Here is a 20,204-nt window from a genome sequence, read left to right as displayed (position 1 = left end):
TTACTCATGAATACTCATTCGGGAAACACTGGATCCTCTGTTTGTCCCAGCAGAGGAGCGGTGGCTCAGCCAGGACCCTTGCAGGACAAGTAAATCTCAGCGGACATATTTAGAGGAGTGTAGTGTCAGCCTGACTATTCTGTTCATTCAAATAGCCTCTGTGCTGCTGAAAGGCATTCGCGGCTTTCACAGAGAGACACGATAATTAATCTGCCAAGTCTTTACCCATCACTACCCACAAGTCAAATAAATTTAGAAGGAAAAGAAGCTCCTGCTGGTATCGATCACTGAAATCAGGGCAAACGTCTCGTCTGATGCAGCATTCAGGAGAGGAGGCAAAGATATTCTTTCCCATGCTCCATGTGAACTGATCTGACTGCAGCATGTTCATCACGCCTCGATTCACCGCAAAATAAGCCAAGACTTTGTGCTGCTTATTAGTCCGATTCTGTTTGCTGTGCGTCACGAAAATAAACACTTCTTCGCTTGCTGAGATTTCTTGATAACCACCCACAGCAGCAGTCAAAATCTTAATATAGGCCAATATCACTAGAGGGGTTGAGGAGCTTATTGTTGGTGGTCTGGGAGCTGGCCAAATCATGCCACCTTGTCACTGACTCATAGCATATGCAGGTTGCATAAGCCCTGATTTTATGCCGGTGTGGTACACTAGCCACTCAGCTGCTGGATGCTTAATAGGTCTCACATCTCTCTCATCACCAGGCCTAATAGGAATCAGGACAGGGCCAAGCTGTCCCAAAAATACTCCAGCCACCAGCGAGGAGGAGCAGCAGAGGACTCTCCCCCATAATCTCGAACTGATGTGCACTCTGAAAATCAGTGCATCTAATCAACACATTTGTTCTATTTTTGGTGGTGCAAAGATGCTAAGCAGCACCGAGTGAATCGGTTTATTCTGAGAGCCAGAGTCACAGGAAGACAATATTACTGGTTAGTCTAGACAAGGCAGAGCTGGACAGAGGGGTCAACTGAAAACAGGGGGACGGAAAAAATAAGAAAGGTTCAAATAGGTTCCCCACATAATGTGGCTGCGCAGAAAGACACACCCAATCTCATCTCTGAAATATTAATGGAATGCAGTTAAAGGCATTACACACCTTTCTCCACACCTGAGCTGCTGTACAAGACTAAGCCTTTCTTCTGTGTTTAGACATACACTACAGTTTCATCTGTAGTTTCAGTACACAGAGACCTGCTGGCTTCTAATACGTTTTTCTGGTGTGGGTCTTATAGAAGTCGACCGTTTTCATCTTAGACATCTACTCTCACTTTAGATCCATCTTATCTTAAAGACCTCATTGTACCGTATCAACCAAACAGATCGTGTCACTCCCAGACTGCTGGTTTACTTATTATTCCTAGGATATTTAAAAGTACAATTTTGACGATCCTCCCTTAGTTACACTGCAATAGGCCTAGATTGCTGGGGCTTCCCATGATGCACTGAGTGTTTCTTTTTTACCATGTTTATACACCTCTCTGCATTACTTATTATTAACGTCTGACTCTCTTACAGTGTCTTCCTCCCTTCACCCCAAACCGGTCGTGGCAGATATCTGCCATCCCGCCTGGTTCTCGCAAAGGTTTCCCCCCACTTTCGCCAAGTACTTGCTCATAGTGGGGGGGGGGGGGGGGGTGTCATCTGACTGGTGGGGTTTTCTCTGTATCATTTTAAGGTCTTCACCCTACAATTAAAGCATCTTGAGGCAATTACTGCTGTGATTTGGTGTATAAATAAATCTGAATTGAATTAAACATAACTTGCTTTCCTATCTGTACAGCCAAGTACAGAACAAAAGTCTATTTACTACCCAAAAATATCTGTATGGAAAATGAGCCTGTATTAAAGCGTTCAAGGATCCTCTAAATCGCATGACGGAAACAAAAACACAGTGGATATAGAGGATACAGAGGATGTATACAGTCAACATGCGTACACAAACTTCCATCCAGCTAGATTTAAATTGCGTGGAACCTCTCAGCCTACACCTGGCACCTTGCTGTTGAATGGATTCTGCCTCCTGGCCCCAAATTTGCCCCCAATTCACCCCAAAATGTCACAACAAAGAGCAGCTGTGACTCATCTGTCTCCGGCCTCGTGCTTGTAGGGAGTGTTTTGTTTCACCGCAGTCTGGCACCCAAAAAGGTGCTCTGCAATTTGAACAGGTCACGTGATTTGTGTTTGCTGACTAACTGACCGCTGTACTCCAGGGGAGAGTGGCTGTGAGGCAGCCCTGCTCACAAACCAGTCTAAACAGAGCTTTAATATGAATCATGTTTGTGATGTAAATATCAGCCGCTGTTATGAGAACAAACCCGCAACGTAAATAATTCATCACACAAGCTTTCGTGGTCTTCCCCCCCCCCAGCAGCTATGCGGTGATCTATGATGTATTATTAATAGGCGCCTGTAAACAAAATCGCCACATGGCTAAAAGCAGGCAGCTACAACAACATGGCCTCTTCGTAGGGATGCTCCATTCGTTTGGCCTGTCAGGGATGTGGAGGAAAATGCTTTTTGTTGTCGTTGTTGACGGCTGCCTGTTCAAAGCCAGTCTCCCTCGTTTAACCTGTGCAGTTACTCATAGCACACAAAGCTAAAGCGGACACCTGCCCGGTCTTGGTTGGTTGGTTTAGTTACCTGCGCTGTCTTCAAAGTGCAGTTTGACAGTCCCGTCTCTCCCGAGCCTCACATTCCCGGGTCCCTCAATCCTTCTCGGGTGCTCGGCTGATGAGACAACGGCAGACTTGGAGCTTCTCCTCCGGTGTTTCTGCGCTAAAGTCCGACAACACTGGTAACACACTGCCCATGCCTGCTCCTCGTTTATCGGCTGGCTGTACAAAGCCAGGATTTCTTCTAAAGAGAGCTCCTCGGCTCCGTCGCTGCAGTCCATGTTCACGTCTCCGATGCTCAAATCGGCGGCGAAATTCCGGAGAACGGTGGGCGAAGTCACCATCCCGTCCTCAGTCCCCGGTCGCTTGGCCATCCTCAAATCATTTTTGTCCGCATAACGTAAAGGGGAAAACGAACAGGTTTGTCAGGTAACGTCCCAGAGCTGCCCAGCTACATGATAAGATGTAGCCTCCTCCGTCAGCCAGGTGTTATCTGTACCGTGGCCGTGGAGCACCAACGGTTCACACCGAGCCACAGCCAACCGAGAACATGATCCGCGCGGTCCTAAAGCCTGAACGTTTAATTACCAATCAACATCAGCAACATGCCAAAACTCCTGTCTTTTATAACTCACAGAACTTCCGGTGTGTAATCAAGGGTCATATTTTTTGATCAAAAATATAAATCAATAAATTATCATTTAAATTATATAAAAAAACTATCAAATATATTTTATTAAAAAAAAAACTAAACATGAAGTATGAGTCGACACACCTGATTTGGGCTTTTGTTTTAAAAAGGTGTGTCACAAAGGTCAACAAATCATGTGGTGGACTGTACTTACTCCTATAACTATTTTTCAAGGAAATGGGAATTGGGCGCAGATATTTCTTGAAACATTTGCAAACATACTTGGAAGTACAGGATTTCAGTCAAAAACAGAGTTTGTGCAATTCTAACCAGCTTCAAAGTCAATATTCAGTATGGCTGCCTTTAGTCTTCAACACAGCTTGAACTTGACTGATGGTGTGCTATTGTGTGTTTTTCTATCCATGTGTTTGGGGTCATTGTCATGCAGAAAAATGAAGCCACTGTCAATTAGATTCTTTCTAGCTGGTACTGCAAAGTAGATCAAAATCTGGTGGAAATTTCACTGTATTCTCAGTGTTTTACCCCTGTCCTGACCTCCTCCATATATACTGACAATCTTAACCAAAATTTCAAATTTGGATTCATCACTCCACAAGACCTTTTGTCACTGATTTTGAGTTCAGTTCTTATGTAGTTTGGCATGCCTCAGCCTTCCGTTCCTGTTTCCCTTCCTTATGAAGAACTTATTTCTTTACCATTACCAATGATGGACCAGCTGACACGGGACCTGACGAGTGGCCTTAGTGGCCTAACAGACTGCTTAACAGGCACAAAAAGGCCACCAAAAAAAAAAAGAAAAAAAAGAAACAACAGCAAAAAAAAAACAAAACACATTCCTCTGAAAATGGTCAAGTACAAGGACTGGATTAAAAATAATCGAATAAGCACCCAATGTCAAAAGAAAACATTTGAAAGACCTTCAGATCACCTAGAGAAGAACTATTGCTCATGACCACTTTAAAAATAAAATTAAGATGAAGTCTGTTTGCTTGGAAGCAAAGTACAAAGAAACTCATGACAGAAAACTGTTTTATAAAATGATTTGCTCACTCATCAGAGATTGTCAGAGTTGGCTACATAATGCTTGGGCAAAACTAATGAATTACTCTCTTAAAGGTAAAGAGACCATTACACATAATTACAATTAAGCCAATTTTACATTGGGAAATGTAGTCAGTAACGCTTTTGAAACTTTATCTTATAATTGAAACAGTTTATAGCTCAGTGCAAAACGGATGCTTTTCCAGTCTAATCACAATAGGAAACAGAAAAGGTTGATTTCTTTTAATTCGTGTAATGAGAAATAAATGCTCAGATCACTTGTTTTCCCCCTGGATTTCATACATTACAAAGCCAGCAAATATTTTAATGCAAAGAAGAAAAAAGTAATTTTGAAACATACACGTTGAGGTTTGTTTTGCCATCACAAATATGGCGCGGTCTGTACACATTTCATCACATCATCTAAGTAAAGTCATTAAAAACTCTTGACAAGCGACCATTATCACATGCACACCATTTTAATTCAGATTCTTAAATTTATTTATATGACCAACAGATTGGCCTTCATACAATCATGTAAAGCCGACAGCCTCCAGTAAGTCAGAGCTTTTCTTAATGTGGTTGTTACCACTTTCAAACCTCTTTGTGTTTAGATATTAAGACCTCAGCTGGTCAACTACGCCATCTGCTGGTCATATGATCTAATTTGCCAGATGCCCCATCCTGAAAATCCTCCTGAGTATGCTTGTATTTACATATGTTGGATAGGCTTTTTTTTTTTTAATTGATTTTTTTTTAATGGCTTGCTATTGATCAAGTTTGGGCAGAGACTTTGATTAAATTAACATAGCACCGATCTATACATGCAGACCGGTATTAAGCCAAAAAAATGTACATGTTACAATACTAAATATAAAGTGTGCATTTTACAACGTAACAGAGAGTAAAGTAGAAGTATTGAACACAACAGTATAAAGCAAACTTTAAAAATCAAACTCTGAAAGAGAACACAACAGCACTTTGAATCAAGATTAATTGTAGGCACATGCGGATGTGTTTGTATGTCTTGCGAAAGGCTGGAAAAGGCAGTCTTTAGCCTTCGAGCTTCACGCCTCCAAGTCTCAGCTTCTAAACAGCACTTCTGGTTCTTTTAAATGAAAATTACTTAGAGCATTGACTGAGGTTAAACAGCATCGGTATTAGTTCCCATACTACTGATAATCATTCACAACAAAAGGAGTATACTTGCACAAAGAACTGAAGCAAATTCTTAGGAAGGCCTCACACAGAACACACTGCTTGTAATTATCATGTGCATATGGGACAATCTGCTCTTTTTTTCTTTTCTTCTTTTTTGTTTTGTTTTTTTTTCTTCACACTGGCTGAAAACAATGACACATTCCCTGACTGGCACCATAAGCATGGGAGAGAAGCATGGTGTAAAGTGTGAACATTGCTCGCTACCCACTCTCTTCTTCGCACATGCATTTGCAATGGCACAACGAAGATGCAGCATCCACAGGTCTTTGGATGGAGACGTTTGCAGGTGCTTGTGTTGTAAATCACTGCAAACAACAGCCAGGATCTTGCAAAAAATAGAAAATAAAAATAAATAAATAAAATCAGCCACGCACGTCTTCAAATCTCCATCTTGTTCTCTGGAGAGGCACTCGCACCTACAGCCGTCTTCCTCCTCGTGGAGGTTCATCTTTCGTCAGAGGCGTTTTCAGGTTCTGGATCGTCACTGCTGTTGGCGCTTACCGGCTGCCCATCTTTAGACAAAGCGCTGGCCTCCTTTGATGACCTCCTTTTGGAGTCACGAGTAGGTTGCTGTGAAAAGATTTGGAATGCCACTTCATTTAAATGTCACCGCACTAGACAAACAGCGAGTGGGCAAAGATGGCCAATTGAGAGGTGAGTCACTGAGGTTCTTCCATGTGTGGAAGGTTAAATTATTAATACATATTTTTAACTGTCATTTAGAAAAACTGAAATATAATTGGTAAGATAAAATAATTTTTCAGATCTTTTTTTAAAGCTTATTTCAGTTTCGAAAACAACAAAAACATTTTCAATTTAAACCTCACAAAAAAGAGAGTTTCTGTTATTACTTTTCCTTTTTAAAAAGATAAACTCACCAATCACTTTATTAGGTACACTTTGCTAGTGCCCCATTCATACTGTCGTAATTCTTCAAGGCACAGATTCAACAAGGTGCTGAAAACATTCCTCGGAGGATTTTGGTCGATACTGACACGACAGGATCACGCAGCTGCTGCAGATTTGTCTGCTTCACATCCATGATGTGAATATCTAGTTCCACCACATCCCAAAGGTGCTCTATTGGATTAAAATCTGCCGACTCTGGAGGTCATTTGAATACACTGAACTCATTGTCTTCTTCAAGAAACCAGTTTGAGATCATCTGAGCTTTGTGATGTGATATGTTATAAGAAGCCATCAGAAGATGGGTAAACTGTGGTCATAAAAAGATGGGCATGGTCAGCAACAATACTTGGGTGGGCTATGACATTTAAACAATGGTCTGTTGGTACTGTGGGTTCACAGTGTGCCAAGAAAATATCCCCCACACCATGGTGCCTAAACCTTTGATACAAGGCAAGATGGATCCATACCTTCATGTTGACAACAATGACGTCACAATCAATGTCGCCTATATCACCTTGCTTCTCCATTCTGGTGCTCAGTTTGAACTTCAGCAGGCCACCTTGACTATGTCTACATGTCTGAATTCATTAAGTTACTGCCATGTGATTGGCTGATTTGTTGCATTAATGAGCAGCTGAACAGGTGTGCTTAATAAAGTGGCCAGTGAGTGTACAAATGATAATGGAGGGATGTTAATTTTATACCTGACGAAGGTCAGATGAACTGACATTTTGTAATATAATGAATGAGCAGTATGTGAGACAGTATGTGTGAACTATATTTAAGTGTCTTTACAAAATTTCCCACAGCAAAAACAGCACGATTAGCTCAAAGAGTTTCTGGTATGTACAATAAACGAATGCAAAAAATCTCACTAGAATAAGTTAAATCAGAAATATTAGGAATATCTTACATTTTTTAAATAACTGTTATTAATAAATGTTGACTCTGACTGTGAAGAAACAATGAAATGGCATCTCATACTGTTTAATTATTTGCTTATAGCTGTCTTGTAAATCAGCTATGAACATTATTGTTATGTAAAATTGCAAACAATGCTGTCAGGCCCTTGCATAAATGGCATGTGGATGGCTCGAGCTGATTAAGCTTCTCTAGCTGCACTCTATGTAAACATGTTAAAAGCTAATGATGAATATAGTTACACTTTAATGACGATGACGGTGATTTTGCAGGTTTGGTATGTGGCATTACTGGTGGTGCTCAAATCCTGCTCATGACCATGTGTGCAAAGATGTTTTAGGACTCACACATGCCAGTACCTGCTACCAGTGACACCTACATCACTAAAAGAGCGTCTGGGTCTCCTCTGGTGGTTGGAGCTGCTGGTGGTGAGGGCCTGCTTCCCACACTGGGTGCCCGTGTTCACCATCCTCTTCTCCCTTATGTTGGCTTCCAGAGGTTTACCTACAGGGCAGTGGTTAGTGTTTGAAATGTGGCACTCTTTCAAACATGAAAACAAGATAGTAGAGATGGCTGCGATGGCTGTGTCAGCTCGGTCAAGTTGTGGTGTGAGTGGTTTGTTTAGCTTGTGGCTGCACCCTGTCAGCATATATGGCACCTAAAGAGAATGCATTTGGATTTGCATCTTAATGGAAGATCTTTCTCTTCATTATTTTAGAGATGACGGAGGCTCTTACTGTTTGCTACTGGAAGAGGGGTCTCTACATCCGTGTTAGTAAGCCATGTCGATTCTGTTTCTCTTGTCCAGCTTTCATGGTACCTCGGCTCGATGATCGCGTCCGCCCGACTCCCTCCACAACCCATCGAGATAATCATCCACGGCAGGTGTAGCTGAGGCTGACGCGGGCTTAAACACGGCTCGCTTTGTCTCACAGCATCCGCAGCATCTCCTCCCTGGCTCTCTACTAAAGCTCCATCCGTGTTTCCATCATCGGTCGGCGGCTCTGAAGCTGCTGCTCTCCTCAAACAGCAGTGCCAGCTGACCAGCACGAGCTACCTGCGTCACCCGGAGAGGGCGGAGCTTAAAGTGGCTGCTGATTGGCCACGAGGGAAATCAACAGCTGCTATTGTCAGCATCATCACTACGGCCAGCATCCTCATCATCAACATGGAAACGTGTGTGCCAAACGAAACTGCTCTTTCTGTGTTTAATTAAATTTATCGAGTTAAATCTTTACAATCAACAACAAAACGTGGATGCCAGTTTTTATATTTAATAAGGCGCCAATAAATGACTTTTTATAGGGGATCTGCATTTGATAATAATGAAGCTTTAAATGGCTTAAAATACTTTATGATCAGAGTAAACATGCCCACAAATGCGTGTGTGGATGGATAGCTGTGTTTGGTAACAGAAAATGAATAATATGCTCCTTCTTATTAAGAAACACTGAATATGTAGAGTAGGTATTTTGTAAAAGACACAAAAAGCCAAATAATGAGAAAAAACAAACATGTGAATCATTATGAGCTTGATGTGCATCTTTGTGTAAAAACACGTGCATATACATGGACAAAGAGAAAAATAAGATGAACTTTGGAATAAGATGTAAGACAAAACCTCACACCCTCCTGATATCCCTCAGCATTGTCACTGGAATCAATTTGCATTCATTTATCTTTGTTTTGCATCTCTTTGAAGAGTCTGGTCATTTTGCACATGGTTGTTTTTGTCTCTAACTGATTAGTGTATGTTTTATCTTCAAGATACGCTTTTTGTTAGTGTATCTTGTATCAACAGTAACCTTAAAATGGTCCTTGTAGTACCTGAAACCACATCTTTATTTCAGAGAGATGTTATTTCCTCATAAATCATCACACCCCTTAACAACTTAGCCTTTATCTTTTTTCCCCATTACTTTATTGAGCAGGTTTACACAGCATAAAAAGCCAAAGTCAAGGATCTTTCATAGAGTATTTAATTTCACATTTATTTAAATATGTGTTTTAATTTATAGATATACTGACAATACAGTATTTGCACATATACACATTATTCATTGTTCTCAAACGGCTTGATATACAGAAATCACAGGAGCATAAGATCAGCGAACATATTGCTTCTTTGTACCGTAAAATGACCAGTTTCAGTGTTTCACAGGTTTTAGCTTGAGAAGCAGAAACAACTGTCAACATCTACTTACAAACAGGCATTCCTTACAGGGAGCTATAAACACGTCACTTTTAAAAAACTGAACAAACATATTCACTGATTTTGGAGGCTTGAAATAAATACTGTAGTTAACACGCACACTGATTTATTTATTTATTTTTATTCCCACTTACCCCACATATACCTTTCATGTTAATTTTAACAAGTAGGGTATGGAAGTAGTGACAGTAAAAACACTGTATTTTACATAGCATTTGAAGCAATGAGGGAATACCAACTATTGAGATGGAGGAAGCTGTTTACTTAAGTAGTGTGGTACAAACAGAAAAAAACAACAAAAAAGTTAGCTCTCATTTAAGTATGTTGGAACAGAAGTTGTGATTAGAGACCAGTTTACCTCTAAAACAGATCCTAAGTATAGTCGCTAATCAGCACTCTGATTCCTAACAACTTATAAGGGAGGAGACCCAGGAATGTACTAGGAACATAAAACACAGGAAAAGAAGGAAGAACACAAAAAAAACGTCTAGAGTAAAAATAATTTAAGGTTTGTGGATGTGAAAGTGTCACATCAGAACACTCCTGCACGTGATGATAATGTATCTAGACCTTGAAATCCAGCAGGTTGCAGTCGATCTTGTAGTAAACGTAGGGGTAGTACTCTTGCTGGCTCAAGTTCAGCCCCGGGATGTCCATGGAGGCCTGAAGGCAGAGAACAGTAATTATACAAGAGAATATGACAATACATTATCGTTCTCTTTGGAAAAATATTTTTTCCTCACTTAAATAAAGCTACAACCAACAGATGATTCCCAAGGGGATACACCCCATGCAGCACGTACTCCAGGGTTTAGTCCGGCTTTGTTCAAAGGCAAAAAAATAATTTTTAAAAAAATCTGTGCCTTAGTTTAATTATTACAATATGCTGTCCATGTGTCTTGTGGCCCAGCAGGAATCTCTAGAACTGAAAAATGAAACAAAAAAATCCCCACAAAAAAACCCTGCAGTTCCTCTAGTGACCACTTAAGGGTGTCCTTGTAAGTGAGTCAGTCTCCATCCTATTTAAAAAAAAAAGACAATAATAATTCCCATGTTACTTGGACAAAAAACATTTGTCTCCATTGCCCAATTTTCCCATTCATGATTCACTCACCCACCCAATGCCTCAGTCACATAGTTCTAAAGACCAATCAGCAACCCTTTGTCCCTTGGCCAGTTGTTGCCGGCATTTACTTTGAAACCAGTTAACTAGTACTAATGAACGCATCATGCAGGCCTAGAGACCGGTCAGTGATCAGTCAGTTATCTCTCCTCCACCACGCAACCGAAGGCCGCTGGGAAAAATGTGCATTCCCCAACCAGTTGGCAAGTGGTTGCTGCAGTCACCTGCAGCTAGCATGGAAGCATGGATGCTCTTTTCTACTCTACGTGAGCACTCAAAAGTGCTTTACGCAACACATCTCATTTACCTACTCACACACACATTCACTCTGGGATGAATGAATTGGGTTTTAGTACCTTACCCAACGTTATTTTGGCATGTAGACTGGAGTAGCCCGGGATCAAACTACCAACCTTAAGATTAGTAGCTGACCTGCTCTACCTCCTGTAGCCACTCCAAAAACAACTGTGACGCAAACTGGAAATGGAAACCAGTCACCTTCAAAGGTTGCAGTGCTAAGGCACAACTTTTACTCTGAAGATGAACAAATGGTTGCCAGGGGGTCATGAACTGGCCTCTAGGCCTGTCTGAGTGAGGTCAAAATTGTCTTAAGGTTAAAACTGCATTTTTAGGAGTCTACAAACAAACTGGTGACCTCATGGTTGCTGCATTCATCCTTTATCCAGTCTGTGTTTTTAGTATAAAGGTCATTTAGACTCGAGGTCATAATCTGTGGTGGATTCTTACTTTACTGTATAACACAGTCCTCAGATTACTTCATTTAACACTGCCAAAAAAAACAAACAAACAGGTAAGTAATGAACAAATGTGCTGCTGAGACTCACGTCAATGATTGCAGCACTGCTGTCCAGGTGCTTGTACAGGTCGTACAGCACCTCTCTGAGTTTCTTCATGTTCTTCTTGTTGGGCTGAAGCAGCATAGCCTGGAAGTTGACTGGCAGCCCATATCTATGAAATACAAGGTAACCATGAATTCGAGAGCCTGATGGTAAAGGATGCACATCTGTACATTAATAAATTCATAATCTCCTGCAAGACAACTCACCTGAGCACCGACTCCACAAACACGCGTAGAGCTTTTATGTGAATCCACGCGATGAAGGCCTCACTGAAATTCACCTTCAGCCATCGTACCAAAGGGCCCTAGATTAAATGCAACAACATATCATCAATTTTTACCATTCTTAAAAGTAAGGGTGATAAATACCACAGCAATATGAAAATGAAACAGCATGCTTACTTTCTGATTACTAGTTAACTATAAACAGCAGTTGCAAAAGGATGTACAGATGTACTACAAAAGCAATTCTTTCTGTACAGCGCGAGCTCCACTAACTACACACATTGTTACTGAAGTAAGCAGCAGGCATACAAACTGTTTCTTCTTGTCGGTGGACAAGCGTGTCATCTCTTCTTTGTCTGCCTTCATCTCCTCCTCATTGTACTGGAAGTCCCGCACTGTAAACCTGAGCCAGGACACACAGCAGAGAGATGGCTATCAGCTTTCACAGAGATGAGTATAATCAAGCACCTACCACACACACACACACACACACACACACACACACACACACACACACACACACACACACACACACACACACACACACACACACACACACACACACACACACACACACACACACACACACACACACACACACACACAAAATATGTTTCGCACACACAGTCGTGCACAACCGCAGCCTACTTCAATCCTCATGAGCCACTTATCTATTTATGGAGCATTTATAACTAAAGGAAACATTTGTCATTCAGAGAAAACACAAAGCTGGATTGGCTGGAGTGTATCAAGTGCAACACGCAACATAAGCTTTAGACATTAACTCTGAAAAGCTCATATTCTTTTGAGTAAACAGAAGTGGAAGAGTTTACTTGTTTTCTCTAGCCTTGTGTTTGAAGTCATCTACAGCTTTCCTGAAGAGGGTGACACTGAACAGACCGCTGTCGCTGTCTTCAAACAGCAGCCTGGAGATGAGGACAGAATGCACAAGAGGTGTGGGAAAATAAATATCAATACAGCAGAGTATTTGTGTTTGTGGAGCAACAATGCAACCACACAGAGATGCAATACATTTATATTTAAACGTAAATCTAATGTTTAAAATAAACATTATGTAATATAATAAAAATACATTTCAAATGCAAATCAAACTTTTTAGTATAAAAATAATACATTTCAATAAAACAACATTTTTACGTTTATTTTATTTAACAGTAATTTACTTTCTTCAGCTGCTGACTTTTGCAACTTTGCAAATTGGACTGTTTAAAATACCTGTAATAGTACAACGGTCCACACATGTTTGCACTCAGTTAAGTTGGACTACACTTTAATAAAAACAGTTCAGTTTGTCAGAAAACAAAAATGACTGAAGTGAGAAAAATACAGAAATTCATGTTAAACCAGACACTGAGAAGGTTGGAAAAACTGATACACTTTGGCTTGTCTTACCACCATGCCAGTTTAGAGGAGTTTAAAAAAAAAAAGAAAAGAACTGTTGATACCTGTTAAGTTGGATTTACTATAACTATAATTATACTATAAAGTGAAACATCCCTCACTGGTGACCATAGAAATCAACACTGGAGAATATTTTCAGCTAAGAATAAACTCTGTTTAATCAAACTATGCAAACTGTCTTCCTGCTGAGACAGCTCCAGATTTGGATCATCAGGATGTTGAGGTCACATTTGCCCAGAAAGTCTAAACACAATGTCCTAAATCACCTGGCCATGTTGACACAGGGTCAATTGCCTTCTACAGGTCAACCACGTAACGTCTTCTATTCTAATACGGGTCAAATAATTTTTTACAGTTCACACGTGAAATGGTTCCAGTTTTAATCAGAGTCAAGCACAATGTTAAACTCAGAAGAAGACACAGGAAGTAAAAATTCTGGTCTACCTCAACTGTTATCATAATAACATGGAACAGCTATGTGCAATTCATGACATGCACAAATATATTTAAAAGCAGACCTTTCTTGTACCTTTTGTATTTAGCAGCGTCTAGGGAGGACTTACTTGGTGGAGCGTGGTACGACCATTTCAGCCAGCGTTTCGTATGTCTTCTGCCAGTCAGCGTAGCTCGTCCTGATGAGGGTGAAAATGAGAAAATAACATCTTTGACTTTTATTTTATTTTGATAAAAAACATTCTCAGACCAAAATTAATAATTTAACCTTTTCCACAGCCAAATTCTGCACAGTTATGAAATTACCTGCTCATAAATTAATGATTACAAAACGTCTTCGCACTGTCTACAACTCAGATTCCAAAAACATTGGAGCCCTGTGTAAAATATAAATAAAAACCTTATGCAATTATTATGCAAATCTCATAAACCCCACAATTTACAGTAGGACATGCAAAACATCAAATGTTTACAATGACAAAATGGACAATTTAATTAAAATATGAGCTAATTTTCAGGTTGATGGCATCAAAGCATCTCAAAAAAAAGGTAACAAACGGCTGGAAAATTAAATGTAAGTGGTGGTTAAAAGAAACTGTTTTCTCAACATACAATTGTGAAGACTTTCTTTAAACATATCACCTGCAATACATAATATCAACAATGACTGAAAGAAGAGAAATCTCTGTGCGCAAGGAAAAAGGTTGAAAATCATTATTGGATGCACGTGATCTTCAGTGTCTCAGGCAGCACTGCATTAAAAAACATGCGATTCTGTCATTAAAATCACTGCGTGGGCTCAGGAACACTTCCAGAAATCACCATCTGTGAAAACAGTTTATTGCGCCATCTACAAATGCAAAGACTCCACACGTGAACATGGTTAGCGTTGTTTCTCGGCACTGCTTTATATATAGGAGAGTGACCTCTCAACCTCTGAGGATCTTTGAGCCTCTCTATGCAGGTTTCCGCCTGATTGGCTGAATCCATGGCTGGGCCAGGTGACATGCCAGCTGCTGATTGGTCCCTATCAACATCTGGTATTTGAAAAAATAAAATAACATAAAAATCCTACTCCCAGCAGCACTTTCCTAGCAGAAATGACAGCAGCAGCGTTCTGGTCCTGCCCTCGGCCTCCAAACCCTTGATAGTTTTGTGCATGTTTTTTGTGGAGACACATTAGTTCTGCTAGACCCTGTGACTGTTAGCTGGTGTTTATATTTTGTACATACCTTAACTCACTCAGTGTGTGTGTGTGTGTGTGTGTGTGTGTGTGTGTGTGTGTGTGTGTGTGTGTGTGTGTGTGTGTGTGTGTATCACTAAAGCAGAAGGGCTGAACTCCCTCTTCGTTTCTGGCTTGTTAGTGAGTTGAGTTTAGCACACTTTTTGTTTGGTTTTGCTTCACGTAGGGATTAGGTAGCAGTGTTCCTTAAAAGTTTTTATTTGTTTTTATTTGTTGTTTTGGCCTCAGTTCACCTTGAACTTTTTTTGCTCTGAGTTATGGGTATATTGGCCTTGCAAAACATGGACGCAATATCCTTTGACATGCCTCCTTGTCAAGGTCATGCGACACAGTAGTTTGTTTTTTTGTCTTTTTTTAGACATGGCCTTGTTTTTGACACTTGTTGGCATCAAATTCAAAATGACTTATTTTATATTAAAATGGTACATTTTCATAGTTTAAACATTTGATGTTTTCTGTGTTCTACTGTGAATAAAATGTGGGAATTATGAGATTTACAAATCATTGCATTCTGTTTTTATTCACATTTTACACAGCGTCCCAACATTTTCGGAACTGGAATTGCACCATGAATACAAGCGCTCAAGAAATAAGTATTCACAGGACACACACACTGCATACAATGATGCTGGTGCACTTACTTTGGGACGACCACCAGCATGGTAATCAGGTACTCTGAGTCCAGCACAAAGTCCTCTTTCTTCACTATGTCAGCCAGACTTCTGGTCATCAAGCTCCCCCTAGAAGAAAGACACATGCATATACACAGAGCACAAGAAAACAGATGTTGAATAAAGTTACATACAAACAGTATTGTTAACATTATTAAAGCTAAGATGTTTTCCACATTATGCTCAGGCAACAACCTAAAACATTGTTTTACTCTACAGTGATGAGAAAAAAAATCCTATACATGTGACAAAAATGCACATAACATACAAATTTTCAGTGCAACTCTAAATCCAGCTTTTAAAAAAAAAAAATAAAAATATATATATATATATATATATAGTGTCCATGTGTGAAAGCTCGTAATGCAGAGCACCCAATTCCACAATATCAATGAAACACAATGAATGAAAAATAGCATGGTTTTTGTTTTTGTTGTTAACTTTCATTTAAACAAAAGTGACTGTTGTGAGATGAATAATCTCTTTTGCATGAGCGCTCTGGGCCAACATAGGCCCATATTTATGCAGGGGTGCGCTGTGGTCTGAGGGACACACATTTCATTACGAGGCTCAGTGCAGATGACTATGTGCCCTTTAAATTCCTTGTAATCACACACAACTCTTCAACCATGCACAGAAGGAATCCAAGCAGACTTGAAACAAGTACAACAACAACAGCTACTCGTCCACTGTGTCCACAAACGTCTGTGCTAATGACGGCTGTTTTACTCACGCATTCTTCCTCTCCAGATTCTGCAGGTTTCCCTTTAGATTGTTGTAAGCCGAAGCTCTGGCCTTCAGGTCGTTGTCTATCTGAGTCACTTGCTAGAAAACCAAGCAGGTATGGGTGAATACATCATCGCTGATCAGTGCAGCTGGAAAAATCTGATACAGTCAGTGTACTCTGGGACAATTTATGTCTTAATACAATAGATGAAATCTCAACTCATCAACCAGGACTTCAGCAATATACAACACAATGCATTAATAATTAATTTACAAAGAGAGTTGATTTTACCTTGGAAATGATCTCCGAGATGTTTTTCAGAGACTGTTTGATCGGATATTTCGCCATATCCCACTGAAATCTGGTGACATAGGTGACCAGGTCAACTGTATCAAGTAGAAACAAGATCAAAGACATCAGCATCAATCTCCATTTCCATATACTTTAATAGCTGTAAAGCAAATAGACTTGTTTTTCTAAGAAGCTGCCTGATTACGTAAGCAGAGGTTACCTCCATTGGCCAACAGGTTCTCCTGGACTTTGTCTCGGCTGTCCTCCAGAACATCGGCCATGTACTGAGCAACCTTCTTTACCACACTGCATCCGATTTCAGGATGAGTAGTGAATAGAAAACGAGCAGAGAGAGCAGAAAAACGAAACAGCAATTAGCATGATTCTATCTAAATGTTCCTTTCACTCTTTATAAAACTGAGCTCACAACTCTTCCGCTGCCTGACAAACACATTACACAAAATTCTGTCATGTTTCAGTAAACTTTACCTTTCCACAAAAGTGTCTAGTTTAGCCAGCTCATCTGACAGGCCAACTAAGACATCCAGAGTCCCAACCTGTTAGAGGTAGACCAGAAAACATAAGCAAAAAGGCAAATAATGGCCACGCTGGTGTCCACCTATGCATTCCTCACTGAGGCCTTAGCCACAGAGGACTGCTGTGTTTTGGGGGTTTTTCACCTTGAGGTCAGGGATGTTGAACTTGTTGTTAGTGGAGAGGTTGTTGGTGCGCGTAGTGGCCACCATCAGCTTGTCCCAGGTCTGCTGGCAGGTCTTCTCCCCAGGAGCCGAGATCAACCAGAATTCTGTCATGGCTGCTGGCAGGAATTTTGTCCCCCGTGCCGCTGATGTAAGGAAGTTACTGAGGGTGAAAAAACAAGATTTAATTTTTTCATGTTATGTTTTCGATTTAGTGAATGGGCAGCACTACCTGAAATGCTACAGTAAAATCCTAATCTGATAATATAATAATACTTATCTAATGCTTTGGAGGCAGGTTATTCATTTTGCATCTTTACTTAATTAACATATGAATGCATGGCTTTTACCTTTTACTTTTACCTTTAGACCAGACCTGGGCCCAATGTTCGGCCATATCCAGGTCATTGGTTTTTCCTGATTGGCCCATTTGAGGTTGGTGGGAAATTGGAATTAAAATGTAAATAAGTATACATCATGCAGTTTGTCCTGTTTTCAGTCTCAAAACATTATTTGATAAATTCCTCACCATAAGCTGTAATGAGATAATAGCTTACAATTTTTTCTGATTTTTTTGGGAATACGCTATACAAATTTGCTGTCTTTATTTTCTTTTTTAATGTACATAGGTATGTTTATGCAAGCATCACTGCAAATGTTCCTTTGGAACCAACATTTATGAGAAATGTGAGTTTGCTAGTCCTGAAAGATGAGTGTAGAGTTTTTAATAAGACATGGACTGAAGTCAGAGGTAAAGCTGTGTGTTTGTTTGTGGAGAGCAAATTGTTGTTTAAGGATTACAGTCTAAATCGCAATTATGAGACTAAACACACTGAAAAATACAAGAACTTGACTGATGCATAGCGGGGACGGACGTCTGACATTTAGCCAACAAAGCTGCAAAAGCAACAAGGACTATTTTAACCAAGCTCATCCAGGAAGTGAAGACCAGCTGTGTGATTTCCCACAAAAATCGCAAAAACACAAGTTATCCAGCTTCTGATGGAGTTTACTAGAGTGTGTGGAAGACAGCTGAACTAATGTGCCTTGAGAAAAAAGAAAGATTTGAGAATATAACCCTCTCCAGGTGAACCAGAACAAGATGGTTCGAGCATATTGCTGGAAATCTGGAGCTTCAGTTAAAAATACGAAGCGGACAATTTTAACTTTTTGTCCACAACACAGCCCAATTAGTCATCTTTGCACACAGGATAGCCAAAGGGTTTGAGATTACAAAGGAGTTAGCAGCTATGTGCTCAATGAAAAGTAAATGTATTGGCTTTTATATAGTGCTTTCCTACTTTACTTGAGCGCTCTATACATGCCTCATTCACACAAGCCCTTTTTCCAACCTAAATGGTTCCTATCTGACATTCACACTCTGATGAATGCATCAGAGAGAAGCTTGGGGTTCAGTATCTTGCTAAGGCATGCAGACTGGAGCAGTCAGAGATCAAACATCCAGCTTTCTGATTATTAGAACACCTGGTCTACCCCCTGAGCTACAGCCACCTAGTGTTGTGCAGTCTTTGCTAAAAATGAACCACGTTGTTGATGTTGTAACTAAAATTGTTAAAATGCATGCTCAATCATCCAGGTAAGAAAATCCCAAAAAGTTGATTCTGTTTCTCTGGACGTACAGTTAGCTTCTTGATTCATTACAGGCAGAGCACTTTAAGTCAGTATCACTGCTAGATTTGTATTCTTCTCTCAAAGTTAAGGAGGCACGCTCAGAAGATGTGAGCAAACATTATCGGTACAAAGTTTAAGAAATACAGATCAAATACAAAAGATCAAATTAATATTGAACAGAACTGAGTTCAGTTCAATGGTGTGGCTATCCACAACAGACCCTGCTTTAAACTGTGTTCTCACATCTTTTGATTAAGAAAAATCTCAGTGCTTTCCGATCACTTTGCATTAGACAGACACACACGTCAAACTAACACTGAATGAGTCATGTAAAAAATCCTCTTTCTTCCTCTTTTGATTCTTATTTGGTTCTGAATCTTGAACTTCCTCATTATTTCCCACTGGTTTTAAAGAGTCCCACAGACATACAGAAGTGGCTGATTTCATCACAGCTACACAGGAGAGACAGACAAGTCTCCATGTCTGCTGACTGACTGTCATATGATCAACTTCTTGTTGATGCAGACCGCTAAATAGCGACCCTCCTCTTGATTAAACACACAGAACGGCACATGAATAGAAACCGCCGCTCTTTGATTCGTGACTCGGTAGCAAGGAAAGGAAAGAAGAAAAAAATCAGTGACAGCAGAATAAACCCGTTTCATGCAGTGTTAGCTTGCTGCTGCTACCAGCAGCTTGTTTATCAGTGTAGCCTCACGGTGTCACGACGTCACTAACCGAAGCACCGCGGTACTCACCGACGCGTTTAACGGCTTCAGCGCGCAGTCCACTCGGTATATTTCAGCCAAACACACGCAGTTTCCTGCACATAGCGCAGACAACAGCAGGTTTTAGACACACGGGGCTCCTTCAACAGAGCATCTCACTCAAAGTCAGCTGATCAGAGGAGGAAATCTGCGCGTGCGCAAACGGCTGTCACGTGATCAACTCCTCGTGAGCTTGAGTGGAACATGTCTTAAGCAGGTTGTACTAGGAGCAAGGAGACTTAAGCATAAAGTATGATTCATTAAAAGTAACATTTACCTTATATTTAAAAAATACTTATCAAACTAACGCTGAGCAAATAGTCGATGGTAATAAATAAATAGTAAAAGAGATCAACCTAATGGGGAAGTGGGAGAAAATTGCTAAAGTAACAGATACATTATACTAAGCTACTTAAAATAAGAGGTGAGAGTGCGAATCATAAATGTTTTTCGTGTGTGTGTGTGTGTAAGATATTAAAAACAAAAACGGAAAGAAAACAGCT

General features: G+C 40.3%; 3 protein-coding genes across 13 annotated transcripts in view; all 3 read right to left on the bottom strand.

Annotated features, from left to right (window-relative positions):
• The window catches only part of spire1a (spire-type actin nucleation factor 1a), a 34,282-nt gene extending 31,062 nt beyond the window's left edge, over nt 1-3,220 (bottom strand). For 6 of the 7 annotated variants that reach the window (XM_040020180.1, XM_040020182.1, XM_040020181.1 and 3 more), the window contains exon 1: nt 2,663-3,220. In XM_040020180.1, coding sequence (XP_039876114.1) covers nt 2,663-3,008 — 346 coding nt within the window. In that variant the 5' untranslated portion in view covers nt 3,009-3,220. The remainder of the gene's footprint in view (nt 1-2,662) is intronic. The other variant, XM_040020186.1, reaches the window with a different exon arrangement.
• A 1,857-nt stretch (nt 3,221-5,077) lies between these two features.
• Nucleotides 5,078-9,241, bottom strand: si:ch211-215i13.3 (brain and acute leukemia cytoplasmic protein). 5 transcript variants are annotated; one of them, XR_005694336.1, is made up of 4 exons: nt 8,116-9,241; nt 7,726-7,882; nt 5,965-6,118; nt 5,078-5,873 (listed from the first exon to the last, which is right to left on the bottom strand). XR_005694336.1 is itself a non-coding variant. In XM_040020192.1 (4 exons), exons 1-3 carry the CDS (start codon nt 8,252-8,254, stop codon nt 5,993-5,995), a joined length of 390 nt encoding a protein of 129 aa, XP_039876126.1. In that variant the 5' UTR covers nt 8,255-8,802; the 3' UTR covers nt 5,078-5,873; nt 5,965-5,992. The 5 variants fall into 5 exon arrangements, 4 of the variants coding, with proteins under 4 accessions (XP_039876126.1, XP_039876127.1, XP_039876128.1 ...); XM_040020192.1 differs by having other exon boundaries at nt 7,758-7,882; nt 8,116-8,802; XM_040020193.1 differs by having other exon boundaries at nt 5,078-6,118.
• Nucleotides 9,242-9,343: 102 nt separating this feature from the next.
• atp6v1c1b (ATPase H+ transporting V1 subunit C1b) lies at nt 9,344-19,863 on the bottom strand. The gene is made up of 13 exons (XM_040020190.1): nt 19,693-19,863; nt 17,285-17,465; nt 17,094-17,161; nt 16,825-16,910; nt 16,605-16,699; nt 16,320-16,411; nt 15,557-15,655; nt 13,783-13,851; nt 12,631-12,723; nt 12,107-12,200; nt 11,780-11,877; nt 11,559-11,682; nt 9,344-10,253 (listed from the first exon to the last, which is right to left on the bottom strand). The coding sequence occupies exons 2-13, from the start codon at nt 17,414-17,416 to the stop codon at nt 10,155-10,157; spliced, it is 1,149 nt and encodes a 382-aa protein (XP_039876124.1). The 5' UTR covers nt 17,417-17,465; nt 19,693-19,863; the 3' UTR covers nt 9,344-10,154.
• Between the last annotated feature and the right edge of the window lie 341 nt (nt 19,864-20,204).

This window comes from Simochromis diagramma, unplaced genomic scaffold, assembly GCF_900408965.1.
Source record: "Simochromis diagramma unplaced genomic scaffold, fSimDia1.1 OVJJ01000753.1, whole genome shotgun sequence".
Classification (NCBI taxonomy): Eukaryota; Metazoa; Chordata; class Actinopteri; order Cichliformes; family Cichlidae; genus Simochromis; species Simochromis diagramma.
Note: the sequence above shows the minus strand (reverse complement) of the source record. Positions and strands in the feature narration are given on the sequence as shown.

What these genes read in the sequence shown, in the direction of transcription:
- si:ch211-215i13.3 (XM_040020192.1), bottom strand. Translation starts at nt 8,254, where the DNA reads ATGATTATCTCGATGGGTTGTGGAGGGAGTCGGGCGGACGCGATCATC. An exon ending in CCCTCTTCCAGTAGCAAACA is followed by an intron (nt 7,883 to 8,115) that starts GTAAGAGCCTCC and finishes ACTGCCCTGTAG; the next exon opens with GTAAACCTCTGGAAGCCAAC. An exon ending in CCAGACGCTCTTTTAGTGAT is followed by an intron (nt 6,119 to 7,757) that starts GTAGGTGTCACT and finishes ATCTTTTCACAG; the next exon opens with CAACCTACTCGTGACTCCAA.
- atp6v1c1b (XM_040020190.1), bottom strand. Translation starts at nt 17,416, where the DNA reads ATGACAGAATTCTGGTTGATCTCGGCTCCTGGGGAGAAGACCTGCCAG. An exon ending in GAACCTGTTGGCCAATGGAG is followed by an intron (nt 16,700 to 16,824) that starts GTAACCTCTGCT and finishes TACTTGATACAG; the next exon opens with TTGACCTGGTCACCTATGTC. An exon ending in CCGACAAGAAGAAACAGTTT is followed by an intron (nt 11,878 to 12,106) that starts GTATGCCTGCTG and finishes CATTTAATCTAG; the next exon opens with GGCCCTTTGGTACGATGGCT.